The 15,129-nt window shown below is 43.4% G+C and overlaps 1 protein-coding gene across 6 annotated transcripts in view; it reads right to left on the reverse strand.

The window, feature by feature from the left end:
• Positions 1 to 15,129, reverse strand: part of LOC144597168 (uncharacterized) — a 140,131-nt gene that overhangs the window by 91,342 nt on the left and 33,660 nt on the right. For all 6 annotated transcript variants that reach the window (XR_013547706.1, XM_078406146.1, XM_078406141.1 and 3 more), the window contains 2 exons: positions 12,699 to 12,803; positions 8,470 to 8,610 (listed from right to left, as the gene is read on the reverse strand). Coding sequence is in view for 5 of the 6 variants with exons in the window: in XM_078406146.1 (XP_078262272.1) it covers positions 8,470 to 8,610; positions 12,699 to 12,803 (246 nt within the window). In the remaining variant the exon portion in view is untranslated. The remainder of the gene's footprint in view (positions 1 to 8,469; positions 8,611 to 12,698; positions 12,804 to 15,129) is intronic.

Consider the following 15,129-nt stretch of genomic DNA (forward strand, 5'->3'; position numbering starts at 1 on the left):
AGGAAATACTGCATGTGCTGAGATTTCCACAAGGCATTATGCAAGATAACAAATTAGCTGGAATAGAACACCCACAAAAATGTGCACATAGGGTTCAAGTCTCGAGTAATCAAACAAGACAGAAGTTTTTCCGCTAAGGTATTTCTGACGTATTTTTGAGACATTTAAACAGTTCAATATGTGACCTTTGTCAAACCAACACTCACTGACAATCAACTCATGCTTATTGTGCACACTTCTGGCATGTCCAATTTGATTAGCAAAGCAAGCTACAACTTTTTCAAAATCATAATCCAAATTTTAAACTGTGAAAGTGGACCAGTAGTGGGAGCAAAGAGTTCTTGTCTATCTAATTTCTAGGCTACGGATCCTGTGCCAAATATGTCCTATCTTTAGACCTCAGACAATGTACTTGCCCATTTAGTATGCTCAAATGCAAGTACTCTAATATTTTCGCCAACATCATAACTCTATTTGCAATTGGAGGCGAATAGACGGCTGTAAAAGACATTTCCAAACATGAAATTAGCAAATAATTTCCAGAATGTGGCAGACAGCCACATCACAATACCTCTGGCAACTTTACTTTATAAGGAGTGAAAACATTCATTTTTGGCTACTTACAGCCGAACAATAGATTAAAAAATATCCCTACTAAAAGGACCTATAATGTTGTTAGCTTCCATAAATAACAAGGCCAAGTTTGGAATACAGATGGTAAGCCTAAGGTTTGGCTGATGTCTCTAACAGCTTTACTCTTGTTTCTCAGTCTCATAATGGCTTCTTTGACTTTTATTGGCACAACTTTGGTCCTCATGTTGTTAAACAGCAATAAAAGTTTCCAAAGGTGGTGGAAAGACTGGAGGAAAGACTAGGTGCTGAGAGCTCTCTTATACCTGCATTAAGGAGGCATTTCAAGATTCAAGATATCTTTATTTGTCACGAAATTTAGTCACCCACAGTCCAATAATAAAAGCAATAAAACAAACAAATTACACAACCCCAACCAACACACAAAAAAAAGAAACATCCATCACAGTGAGTCTCCTCCAGTCCCCTCCTCACTGTGATGGAAGGCCAGAATGTCTTTTCCCTTCCCCTGCCGTCTTCTCCCGCGGTCAGGCTGGTGTCGTTGCCACGTTCCAGGCCGTGCCGGACGGTGAAGGGTCCGCAGCGGGCCGACCCAAGCCCCGCGATCCGGGGCGGGCGAACACGCTGTCGCTGCCGCTGCCGCTGTTGTTGCACGTTGCACATGGCTCCCGACATTGAAGCCCCCGCCGAGCAGAGAAAAATCCTGCGGCCTATTTCAGGCCGCGCTGGACGGTGAAATGTCCGCGGTCCGGGACGGGCGAACATGCCACCGCTGCCGGAGCTCCCGATGTCGGCATCTACACGGCCCGAGCCTAAGGCGAGTCGCAGCCGCTCCCGCAGCCTCCAAGGACGGCCGGCTCCGCTGATGGTGAGTCCGGTCGGCTCCGCTGATGGTGAGTCCGGTCCGCGGGCTCTGCGAACCGGAGCACTGGAGGCCGCCAGCTCCAGGAGTTGGGCCGATGGTAGGCCGCAGCAGGAACGGAGACCCGACCCAGAAAACAAAGGTCGGGTCTCCGTTCGGAAGGGACACATTTACAATTTTACAGTTCCCCCCTCCCCCCCACACACACACACAGTACACAAACACAAAAACACGACATCACATCTACAATTAAGACAAAAAAAACAACAAAACACAGAGTCAAACGGACCGCAGGTAAGCCGCAGCTGCTAGGGCAGCGCCACCATTTTGGGATCTGATTTAAAAATCCTGCCATTTAAAAACACCTGTGCAATTACAAACAACTGTGAAGCCATGTGCCCCAAACATTATGGTGCCCTGAAATGGGGGAACAATGTATAAACACAGCTGTAATTTCTACATGATGCATAAAAATACATCATGTAGAAATTTCTACAAAATGTATAAAAATGCCTGTTAATAAAATCTGACAATGTGCACTTTAACCACATGTGATCTTTTCTATTACAAATCTCAAATTGTGGAGTACAGAGGCAAATAAATAAATGATGGGGAGGGCACTGTATACTTCAATAAGGCATTTGACAAAGTGCCTCATGGGAAACTGGTCCAAAAGGTTAGAACCTATGAGATCCAGATAAGTAGTCAATTGAATCCAAAATGGGTGTTGATCGAAAGCTGGTTCTGTAGTCATAAGCCTATGATTAGCAATGTACTACGAGGGGAACAGCTAAAAAGTATACTGTTATATAAAACTAACACAAATGTAGGAGGCATGATGAGTAAATTTTCTGATAACATGAAAATTAGTGGTGTAACTGACAGCAACGATAATCTTAGGTTCCAGAATGATATTAATCAGTTGGCTAGTTCGGTAAAGGAATGACAGATGAAATGTAATTTGGATTAGTGTGAGGTAATAAATTTTGGTAGGACTAATAAACACAGAATATTCACAATGAATGGTAGCACCAGGGAAGGTATCACAAAATGCTGGAGTAACTCAGCAGGTCAGGCAGCACCTCAGGAGAGAAGGAATGGGTGACGTTTCGGGTCGAGACCCTTCTTCAGACTGATGTCAGGGGGGCGGGACAAAGGAAGGATATAGGTGGAGACAGGAAGATAGAGGGAGAGGAGAAGAGAGGGACAGAGGAACTATCTAAAGTTGGAGAAGTCAATGTTCATACCGCTGGGCTGCAAGCTGCCCAAGCGAAATATGAGGTGCTGTTCCTCCAATTTCCGGTGGGCCTCACTATGGCACTGGAGGAGGCCCATGACAGAAAGGTCAGACTGGGAGTGGGAGGAGGAGTTGAAGTGCTCAGCCACAGGGAGATCAGGTTGGTTAAGGCGGACTGAGCGAAGGTGTTGAGCGAAACGATCGCCGAGCCTGTGTTTGGTTTCGCCGATGTAAAGAAGTTGACATCTAGAGCAGAGGATACAATAGATGAGGTTGGAGGAGGTGCAGGTGAACCTCTGTCTCACCTGGAAAGACTGTTTGGGTCCTTGGATGGAGTTGAGGGGGGAGGTAAAGGGACAGGTGTTGCATCTCCTGCGGTTGCAGGGGAATGTGCCTGGGGAGGGGGTGGTTTGGGTAGGAAGGGACGAGTGGACCAGGGAGTTACGGAGGGAACAGTCTCTGCGGAATGCAGAAAGGGGAGGGGATGGGAAGATGTGGCCAGTAGTGGGGTCCTGTTGGAGGTGACGGAAATGTTGGAGGATGATTTGTTGGATACGCTGGCTGATGTGGTGGAAGGTGAGAACAAGGGGAATTCTGTCCTTGTTACGAATGGGGGGAGGGGGAGAAAGAGTGGAGCTGCGGGATATAGAGGAGGCCCTAGTGAGAGCCTCATCTATAATGGAAGAGGGGAAGCCCCGTTTCCTGAAGAATGAGGACATCTCTGACGCCCTAGTGTGAAACACCTCATCCCGGGCGCAGATGCGGCATAGACGTAGGAATTGGGAGTAGGGGATAGACTTTTTGCAGGGGACAGAGTAGGAAGAAGTGTAGTCCAGATAGCTGTGCGAGGCAATGGGCTTATAGTAGATGTCAGTCACTAGTCTGTCTCCTGTGATGGAGATGGTGAGGTCCAGAAATGGTAGGGAGATAGTCCAAGTATATTTAAGAGCAGGATGAAAATTGGTAGTGAAGTGTATGAAGTCAGTGAGTTCTGCATGGGTACAAGAGGTACCAGGGAATACTGATGGACAAAGATATTTTGCTGAACAAATCCAAAGAACCCTGAAGGTGGCAGCACTGCAAGATAAGATGGCATACACAAGATACTAGCTGCAATTAGCTGGAGCTCAGTATGTAACTACAGAGGGCTTCCATTTGCCTATTATATCATATCATATCATATATCATATATATACAGCCGGAAACAGGCCTTTTCGGCCCTCCAAGTCCGTGCCGCCCAGTGATCCCCGTACATTAACACTATCCTACACCCACTAGGGACAATTTTTACATTTACCCAGCCAATTAACCTACATACCTGTACGTCTTTGGAGTGTGGGAGGAAACCGAAGATCTCGGAGAAAACCCACGCAGGTCACGGGGAGAACGTACAAACTCCTTACAGTGCAGCACCCGTAGTCAGGATCGAACCTGAGTCTCCGGCGCTGCATTCGCTGTAAAGCAGCAACTCTACCGCTGCGCTACCGTGCCATCACTGTTCAGCAAATTCCTTCAAATGAGTGAAACTACCTGATGCATATCCTTGATTCATTGTTAATGAGTCATCTTAAAATCAGAATCCTTATCTAAATTGTTAATGTATATTATCTCTAAATCTAAAAATCTGTATCTCTAAAAATAACAAACACCTGTGGGCGCAGCACCGATCTCTGTAGCACATCAAGGGTTATTACCCTCCAAACTGAAAAACATCCCTCCATTATCACCTTCTGCCTGCTTCTATTAAACCAATTTTGTATTCAATTGTTCCAGCTTCCTCTGCAAGACCCTCTCTCACTGCTCTCCTGCCTTTTCAGCACTTGCCTGCACCACCATCTTAGACCATAGGGCTTCCAGCTCTGTTTCCAGGCCTCCTAGTTTGATCTAAGCCATCTGCACTCCATCTAGAGCTTTACCGCAACTGTTCTGCCTCCGTGCAGTTTGCTGCACTCTCTGCCATGTGCCAGTACCTGCTGACCCTCACTCAGTCCCACTACCCCATGCCCCCCCTTTCCCCTTCCACCTATATCCCTTCCTATGGCTTCATATTTTGCCCCCTCTTTTTTTTAATCAAAAATATTTATTCAAATATTAAAATAATATTTACAATACAATAAAACCAAAAACAGAACCCACCACCAGAATACTATACAAACAAATATACCGATTGAAACTATTATACAATTATATTACAATCCCCATCCAGGATACATCCAACCCCCCGCGGTACCCAGTGGTCCCGGGAATCCCCCAGGGTGCCCGTGGACAGCGCATAGTCCCTCTCCAACACCACCCGGGCGCGGATGTGACCCCGGAAAAGGGGTAGGCATATTTTGCCCCCTCTGTGGGGGGGCGGAGAAACAAGAACTTGCCCCTTACATCTCCAATAAACGTTGCTTTTCTTGTTTTAAAAGCTAGGCCCTCTAATCTTTGACATTTCCACTCTGGGGGAAAGGTTGCGGCTGCCCACTTTATCTGCCTCTCAAACTTTTATAGATTTCCATCAGGTCTTCCCTCAACCTCCGGCACACCAGAGAAAACAATCCAAGACTGTTTCCTTGTAGCTAATACCCCTTAATCCAGGCAGCATTCCAATAAACCTCTTTTGCCCTCTCCAAAGCCTCCACATTCTTCCTGTATTGGGGCAACCAGAAATGCACATAACACTCCAAATGCTGCCTAACCAATGCAGTTCCTTGTGTCTCTAAAGTCTAATCGAGCTGCATCATGACTTCCTGACTCACACTCAATGCCCCGACCATACCACATGCCTTCTTTACCACACTATCTACTTCTGTTGCCACTTTCAGAGAGCTACGAATTTGGATCCCACGATCCCTCGAGGGTTTTGCCATTTCTCCTGACATTGTTCCAAACAAGGACTGACCTGTCAATGGACGTCCCATGCAGCAAACAAGTACACAAATACACTTCACCATTTCTGGAGCTGCACAAGTTAAGACGACAAATAAAATCCGTATGACATTCAACTCCAGAAAACTCAGTTTCCAAACAAAAATGTTGAAAACTGTAGCACTGGATTAGAACATTTCTAGTCATTTATTTTTAAACCGGTAGGGGCAGATCATCTGTGGTTTAGATTATGGTTAATCAAAGAAAAAACTGCAAAGTGAGAGAGGAATTACAGGGAGAATAAAATAATTTGGACATAGTGTAGGCAAAATTAGGTAATAATTTCAGCCGAATTTGAAATTGAAGCCTTCAAAGTTAAACACTGCACATGTGTGATATGTTATGACTAGCACATATCACAGTAGTTGGAAATGTTACTTGAGTGTCGGGGGGGTGGAGTGGGTCAGTGGGGGGGGGGGATAAGGGGGATTGAGTGGGGGGGCTGACGGTGCTACACCAATACAGGAGAGGCTTTGGGTCCAGGGCTCACTCAGTGACACCCTCTCCCCTTCCCTGTTCCCCCTCTACGAGGAATGGGCCCAACTTGATCTAGTCTAGTCTGTATTAAAATTATCCAAAGTGTATTTTAGTTACTATATAATCTTCAACCAATCAAATCCAATATAATTCAGTCAGTAATAAATAACAGCAAGCAATAAGAAACAAAGTCATAATGAGGAAAAAAAATTCACAGAGAAGGAAGTGAGCATTTTGAACTCACTGCCTGAAAGTGTACTGGAGGTAGAAATAGTTGTCATGCTTCATAAGTGTTTGGATGCTTACCTGAATAGTCATAATCTACAGGTTCTTTAATGGAAGCTGGGATTATGTTGAGTAAAGTTTAGTCATATGTCCTTTAACCCAATTGTCCATGGCGACCAAAATCCCCCATCTAAACTAATCCCATTTGCTCACGTTTGGCCTATATATATATCTCTAATCCTTTCATGTCCATGTACCTGTCTATGTCTTTTTAATGCTGTTATAGTAAGAACCGTAACTACCTCCTCTGGTAGCTCATTCCATATACTTGCCACTCTTTGAAAAACTTGCCACCGAAGTTCATTTAAATTTAGCCCCTCTCACTTTAAATATATGTCCTCTTGTTTTTGATTCCCGTACCCTATGTAAAACATCATATATTCATCCTATCTATTCCCCTAAAGATTTTATCCACCTCTATAAGATTACCCCTCAGACTCCTGCACGCCAAAGAATAAAGTCATAGCCTGCCCAACCTCTGCCTATAGCTCAGCCCCTCAAGTGTTGGCAGCATCCTCGTAAAGCTCTGCACTCTTTCCAGCTTAATGACATCCTTCCTAGAGCAGGGTGATCAAGACTGAACACAGCAAGTACTTCATATGTGTGACCTCAACAACATCTTGTACAACGGTAATATTATGTCCTAATTTCTATACTCAATACCCTGATTGATGAAACCCAATGTACCAAAAACCTATCTGCTTGGGTTTCATCAATCAGGGTATTGCCACATTCAGAGAACTAAGTACTTGTACTCCTAGATCCTTCTGCTCCACAATACTCACATCATAGATGTAAGGTCTCACATCCTAGAGGAGGAGCATACAACTGCCCCAACTGCCATCTTTACTGAACTAGACATTACAAGTGAAAGAAAAAAGACAGACTGAACTTGATCCCACAGTCACCTTCAATGCCAAAGCCCTTCATGCCTAAACTTGCATTTGCCCTCCACACAGCTGGTCTCAACAGGCCGTTCCACTAGCCTCTGCCTTCCTTTTCTTACATCCACATGGAGAGAGGGAATATAAGGGTTACTTGAAATGAGAGAAATCAATATTCACACTGCTGGGTTGTAAGCTGCCCAGGCGAAATATGTGATGCCTTTCCTCCAATTTGCGTTTGGCCTCACTCTGACAGTGGAGGAGGTCCAGGACAGAAAGGTGAGTATGGGAATGGGAAGGAAAGCTAAAGTGTTGAGAGAGAGCCTGCAGTGAGAGAGGCTGCAGTGAGAGAGGCTGTGCGTGAGTAAGATACGCAGATGAGCTTAGGGTCGTTATACGGCCTGTAGCCTTCCCTCCTCTTCGAATTACACCTCGTACTCCCTTAAACTTTATTGGTGTCAATGATCACATGTCTTGTATTTTTAAATATTCTATCCCCTCCCCAACCTGCTGAGGAGGATTAAACCATCCAGTGTAATCCTTCATTATAAATTATTTTGTGTTAAATAATGTGGTACCCCAAATAATCAGTTGTAAATTTGCAGTGTTATTAAGTAATTTTTTTTTTTTTTTAATTTAAATTATTTTTGAAAAGCATATGTACAAATAGAAATAAAAGACACCTTTGTTACAGAGTTCTTACATAGCTTCAATTTTTCAATTTTTAAAGAGAGAAAATAAAAAATAAAGAAGAAAGGAAAAAAAAACAAAAAACTATAAACTATTGGGAAGAGAGAATAAGAGGATTAAAAAAAAGATATAACTATAAAAATTAAAGGGAGTAGATCCGGGAGACAATAACCACAGTTGTACATCCAACCCTTAACTCAAGTTTCAACTTTAAATTTTAAATTTTTATTTTAGTCCTGTGCCAAACCCATTTACTTTTCTAAAAATTCAATAAATGGAGACCATATTTTAAAAAATAACAGGTTTGTCAATTAAGGCAAATCTTATTTTTTCCAAATGCAGGGTCTCTGTCATTTCCGTAGTCCACATTTTAATTGTGAGGGTTATTGGTTTTTTCCAAAATTTAAGTATTAATTTTTTCGCAGTTATTAGACTGTAATCAAGAAAATGTACCTGACTTGTATTAAGTATTTTAAAGAATTTCCATGTGCAGAACCTGCCAACAAAATGTTGAATTATAGAAATCCTACCTTTGCTTTGCTTTCTTCTACAACAAATCTGCGAAGCCTTTGCCCTCTTCCTATGGAGAACCTTTGACCCGCATCTGCTTCACAACCTTTAAGACTGCTTGCTGCTCCAAACATCCGTTTCTCACTTACCACCCTCTTTTCCTGCAAGTTCCAATGGGTTCAAATAAATCAAATCATATACTACAGCCTGGAACAATAAACTATATATTAGAACGTTATTTTTCATTTAAATTCAGTCCAAAGGTAAATCTATCAATGCACTCATTGCCAAAATCTACACACAAAAAAAGAGAACAAAAACTTGGGGAGTGAATAAAATAGGATTCATAAATGGAGTTGTGCATCTGTGGAATTCTCTGCCACAAAAGGCAGTGGAGGCCAATTCACTGGATGTTTTCAAGAGAGAGTTAGATTCAGCTCTTAGAGCTAACGGAATCAAGGGATATGGGGAAAAAGCAGGAACAGTTTACTGATTTTGGATGATTAGCCATGGTCATATTGAATGGTGGTGCTGGCTTGAAGGGCCGAATGGCCTACTCCTGCACCTATTTTCTATGTTTCTATGATATTTGATGGTCAGCATTAGTCAATCTTGGTGGGCAGAAAGGCCTGTTTCTGTGATGTTTCAATTGAATTGTTGAAATCATTGTTCTTATGCAAGTTCTGCTCAAGTACGTTGAAAATTGTGATTTTCAATTTTTCAATCTTCTTTCGATAATATACCTTTCTATATATTCTGATACATTTTATCACGGTGACTCGAGAACAGACATCTTTGGAAATGGATCCACTTCTTACCTCCCAACTCTGAGCTTCTAGCTTGACAGCAAAATCAAATTTTCGCTGATTACCCCCAGATCCAATTCAAATTCACCTTCATTACCCCACACTGCCTCTGTCGTGTTGTCTAAAATGATTTTTTTATTGAGCTCAGTATTCATTATAGTAAATCTTGGCACGAACTAACTTGCTCGTTAACATTTGGAAAAGAATGGGCTAATTAGGGATAGTCAGCACAGTTTTGCATGGTGTAGGTTGTGTCTCCAACTTGATTGCATTTTGTGAGGAGGTGATGAAGGAGATTGATGAAGGTAGGATGATGGATGTTGTGCACATGTATGGAGTCAGAACTGGGTTATTCATAGAAGACAGAGGGTTGTGGTGGAAGGTAGATATTCTGGCGGGAGGTCTGTAACAAATTGATTTTTGAATGGAAATGTGCTGGGATCTTTGCCGTTTGTGATGACAAAAAACGTCCTGGACACAAATGTACATGGGTCGGTGAGTAACTTTGTTGACTACACCAAAATTGGAGGGGTTGCAGACAGTAAGGAAAGCTGTCAGAAGATATGGCGGGATACAGATCAGCTACAGGAATGGGCGGAGAAATGGCAGATGGAGTTTAACCTGAACACTGAATGAATGAATAAGTTTATTGGCCAAGTATGTGCATCTACAAGGAATGTGCCTTGGTGCTCCGCTCACAAATGACAACACAAACATACAGTTAACAATTAAGAGTAAAGCATAAACACATCAAAACAATAACGATACAACATTACGGTCTAAACATGTGGGTGAAAATAAACCAGAGCAAAGAAGAGACTACAGACTTCGGTTATTGAGTAGCACTACTACTCGGGGAAAAAAGTGTTTTTATGTGTGGCTGTGGCAGTCCGGAGTCGCCTTCCAGAGGGAAGTGCTTCAAAGATTTTGTGGCCAGGGTGAAAGGGGCCAGAGATGATCTTGCCCACTCGCTTCCTGGCCCTTGCAGTGTACAGTTTGTCAATGGGGGGAAGGTTGCAGCCAACAACCTTCTCAGCTGATCGAACGATCCGTTGCAGCCTCCGGATGTCGTGCTTGGTGGCTGAGCCAAACCAGACTATGATGGAGAAGGTGAGGACGGACTCAATGATAGTAGTATAGAATTGGACCATCATTGCCTGTGGCAGGTTGTGTTTCCTCAGTTGCCGCAGGAAGTACATCCTCTGTGGGGCCTTTTTGACTGTGGAGTCGATGGTGCCCCCCCCCATTTAAGGTTCCTGGAGATGATGGTTCCAAGGAACTTAAATGACTCCACAGATGTGACTGTGGTGTTGTTGATGGTGAGTGGGGGAAGGGGAGGGGGAGCTCTACAATTAGTTCCACTGTCTTAAGAGCATTGAGCCCCAGGTTGTTGCGATGGCACCAGGATGCCAGCTGTGTCACTTCCCATCTGTAGGCAGATTCCTCCCCACCCTGGATCAGTCCAATCAGGGTTGTGTCGTTCGCATACTTGAGGAGCTTGACAGAGGAGTCTGTGGAGGTGCAGTCGTTGGTGTAGAGAGTAAAGGTTGAATGTAAGGAGAAAGTATAGTTAATGACAAGATCGTTTACAGCATTGATGTGCAGAGGAATCTTGGAGTCACACAAAGGAACAACATTGGCCATCCTCCAGTCCTCCAGGACCTCACCAGTTGCTGGAGAAGAAACAAAGATCCTCATCAAGGCCCCCGCAATCTTGTCTGTTGCCTCCCTCAATAACCTGGGATATATCCCATCAGCCCCTGGGGACAAGGGATATGGGCCAAACGCAGACAGGAGGGACTAGTGTAGATGGGGCATGTTGGTCGGCATGGGCAGGTCAGCACCACCTCCTTCTCGATCTCAAACTGCCCCTGCCAATTTGTATTCTCCACTAATCTCACTGTCCTCCAAGATCTCCTCGGTGAATACAGATGCAAAGTACTACATTCCCCAACTCCCTCCTTTATCCGTGAGCGGTCCTACCTTCTCCCTGGTCACCCTCTTGTATTTAACATAAGTATAAAAACCCTTAGGATTTTCCTTAATCTGACTCAGCAACGACATTTCATGGGCCCTTTTGGTCCTTTTAATCGCCTGCTTAAATTCTTTCCTACTCGCTATATATTCCTCATAAAGATGCCACCTTCTCAAACCTGACATACACTTGCCTTTTCTTCCTGACCAAGTCTATAACCTCCTCGGTCATCCATGATTCCCTTACCTTCCTTATTCCTCCTCCTTACTGGCCCATGCTGATCCTACACTTTGATTAGCTAGCCTGCAAACGAGTCCCAATGCCATCTGTGGATTTACCCAATAACAACTAATCCTAATCCACCCTCCTTAGCTCCTGCCTAATGACATTGTATTCTGCCTTGCCCCAATTAAGTACTTCCACCCTATTCCAAACAATCTTAAAAGTTATGGAATTTTTAGTTTAGTTTAGAGATATAGCGCAGAAACAGGCCCTTCGGCCCACCGAGTCCGAGCCGACCAGCGATCCCTGCACATTAACACTATCCTACACCCACTAGGGACAATTTTTTTAAACATTTACCAAGCCAATTAACCTACAAACCTGTACGTCTTTGGAGTGTGGGAGGAAACCGAAGATCTTGGAGAAATTGTGATCACTAAATGCTCTTCCACCATAACACCAGTCACCTGGCCAAGTTTGTTTCCCAATACAAGGTCCAGTATGGTTCCTCCTTGAGTTGGGCTATCCACATACTGTTTAAGGAAACTGTCTAACAAATTCTACCCAATCTAATCCTCTTGTACAAGGATGCATCCTTTAGCATTTTTAGCTTGCAATAACAAAATAAACTTATAGCTACTATAAAGACCTTTGTTTTTAAAACTCCTGCACGAAAAATAACTTTGTTATTGCCAGTCTGAAATTCTCTAACCCCGAACCTCCTTTTCCCCATTTACTCAATGATCTTTATAACATGATTTTCTTTAGACTTTAGACATACAGCATGAAAACAGGCACTTCTGCCCAACGAGGGTGTGCTGACCAGCAATAACCACATACACTGGCGCTATCCCACACACTAGGGACAATTTACAATTAACAGAAGCCAATTAACCTGTATGTTTTTGGAGTGTGGGATTAAAGCAGAGCACCCAGAGAAAACCAAACGCGGTCATAGTGGAACATACAAATTCTATATAGACAGCACCCGTAGTCGGGATCTCTGGCGCTGTAAGGCACAACTCTACCGCTACCCCACGCTACCACCTTAAAGTCTAAGTTTCTTAGGAGTACAACTATCCTGTTATACAAAATAGCTGTACAGGAAAATTAAAGAATGGAAAGCTCAGAAGACAATTCTTGTGAAGAATGTTAACTAGGATTAATATTTACAAGAACTACGAATAGTGTATTCATTAGTCCCTCAATTGCATCCAAAGAAAAACCTGCTGTTAAAACAACTTACATTTGGGGATTTTGTAATCGTGATCATGAGACTCTCTGGTCTGCTTTTCCGAGTGATGACAGCCATTCCTTCAAGTTCTGCCATTTTTTTATCTTCTTCAATTTCCTGCAATAAACAAATATAATTTTCATTAGTTTAATTCAGTTTATTGTCACGTGTACCGAGGTACAGTGAAAAGCTTTTGTTGCGTGCTATCCAGTCAGCGGAAAGACAATACATGATTACAATCGAGCCATTTACAGAGTACAGATACATGATAAGGGAATAACGTTTAGTGCAAGGTAAAGTCAGCAAAGTCTGATCAAGTATAGTCCGATGGTCACCAATAGTCCGATGGTCACCAATGAGGTAGATAGTAGTTCAGGACTGCTCTGGTTGTGGTAGGATGATTTAGTTGCCTGATAACAGCTGGAAAGAAACTTTCCTTGAATCTGGTGGTGTGTGTTTTCACACTTCTATATCTTTTGCCTGATGGAAGAGGGGAGAAGAGGGGTGGCCAGGGCGCGACTCGTCCTTGATTATGCTGCTGACCTTGCTGAGGCAGTGTGAGGTATAAATGGAGTCAATGGAAGGGAGGTTGGTTTGTGTGATGGTCTGGGTTGCGTCGACAGTTCGTTGCAATTTCTTGCAGTCTTGGATGGAGCTGTTCCCAAACCAAGCTGTGATGCATCTTGATAAAATGCTTTCTGTGATGCATCGGCAGAAGTTGGTGAGAGTTGTAGGGGACATGCCAAACCTCCTAAGCCTTCGAAGGAAGTAGAGGCGTTGCTGTTTTTTCTTGGTCTTTGCTTCAATATGGGTAGTCCAGGAGAAGTTGTTGGTGATATTATCTTAGGAATTTGAGGTTTTCAACTGTCTCTACCTTGGCACCGTCAAAGCAAACTGGGGTAAATTAGCAGTTAAAGTTTACAAATCTTTGGTAGCCCAACATTAGATGGCCCTCATGAATCAAAACAAGGGATTAATCAACAACATTGCATATCATTACACCGATAATCAAAAGCCAGGAATTGAAATCTGCAAATACACATGCATTTAAAAGCAAAAATGTAACCAGAAATGTCAAACTGTATTTTCACCTCACTAAAATTTCACCCAGAAGATGGCTGTAATCTGTATCTGTCCAAGGTGTATAAAGGCACATACTCTAAAAATGTAAACAATATCTGCACAAACACTTCAAGAGTCAAGGCAGGGTAGGCGACAGAATTAAGTGTATCAATAAGGTTAGTATGGAAAGGTACTTGATGGTTGGCATAGACATGGGTGGTCTTTGGACTGGTTTCTGTGCTGTGTGGCTGTAAGATTCTAGGTGTATTTCTGTGCCCACTGGTAGCCCCTCTGCAACTGGATCCTCAACTTCCTGACCAGCAAACCACAATCAGTGAGGATAGATGACAAATCACATTCTACAATAATCCTCAACACTGATGCAAGGTTGCGTTTCCAGCCCCTTACGGTACTCCTTATACACTGATGACTGTGCAGCCAACTACCAATCCAACTCAATTTACAAGTTTGCAGACAATGCTACCGTAGTGGGCTGGATATCAGATAATTAAGAGACGAAGTACAGGAAAGAGATTGAGAACCTCGTAACCTGGTGCCAAGACAACAACCTCTCTCTCAACTTTAGCAAGCCAAAGGAAATCGTTATTGACTCAGGAAGTCAAGCCGTAACACCCCAGTACACACTGATGGCACTAAAGTAGAGATGATCGAAAGCTTCAAGTTCACAGGAATAAATATACCCAGCAATTTCTCCTGGACCAGCCACATCATAGCAATGGCCAAGAAAGCACACCAACCTTCCTTAGAAGGCTTAGGAAGTTCAACATGTCTCCATCAACCCTCACCAACATCTACAGATGCACCGTGGAAAGCATTTTATCAGGATGCATCCAGCCTGATTTGGTAACAGCTCCATCCAAGATAGCAGAAATCATAGAGAGTTGTGGACGTAGCCCAGACCATCATATTAATTAAGCCTTCTATTGACTCCATCTACACTTCATGTTGCCTCGACAAGGCCACCAGTATAATCAAGGACCAGTCTCATCCCAGTAACTTTCCCTTCTCCCCTCCCCCTTCCGGCAAGTGATACAGAATTTGAAAACACACAACTCCAGATTCAGGGACAGTTTCTTCCCGGCTGTTATCAAGCAATTGCACCATCCTCTCACCAGCTAGAGTGCGGTTCTGACCGCCCATCTATCTCAATGGAAATCTTAGAACTATCTTAAATCAGATTTTATCGTACTTTATCTTATACTAAATGTTATCCCCTTTATCAATTATCTGTACACTGTAGACGGCTTGATTGTAATCATGTATAGCCTTTTTGCTGACTGGATAGACAATAGACAATAGGTGCAGGAGTAGGCCATTCGGCCTTTCGAGCCAGCACTGCCGTTCAATGTGATCATGGCTG

The sequence above is a fragment of the Rhinoraja longicauda genome, chromosome 10 (genome assembly GCF_053455715.1).
Source record: "Rhinoraja longicauda isolate Sanriku21f chromosome 10, sRhiLon1.1, whole genome shotgun sequence".
Lineage (NCBI taxonomy): Eukaryota > Metazoa > Chordata > Chondrichthyes > Rajiformes > Arhynchobatidae > Rhinoraja > Rhinoraja longicauda.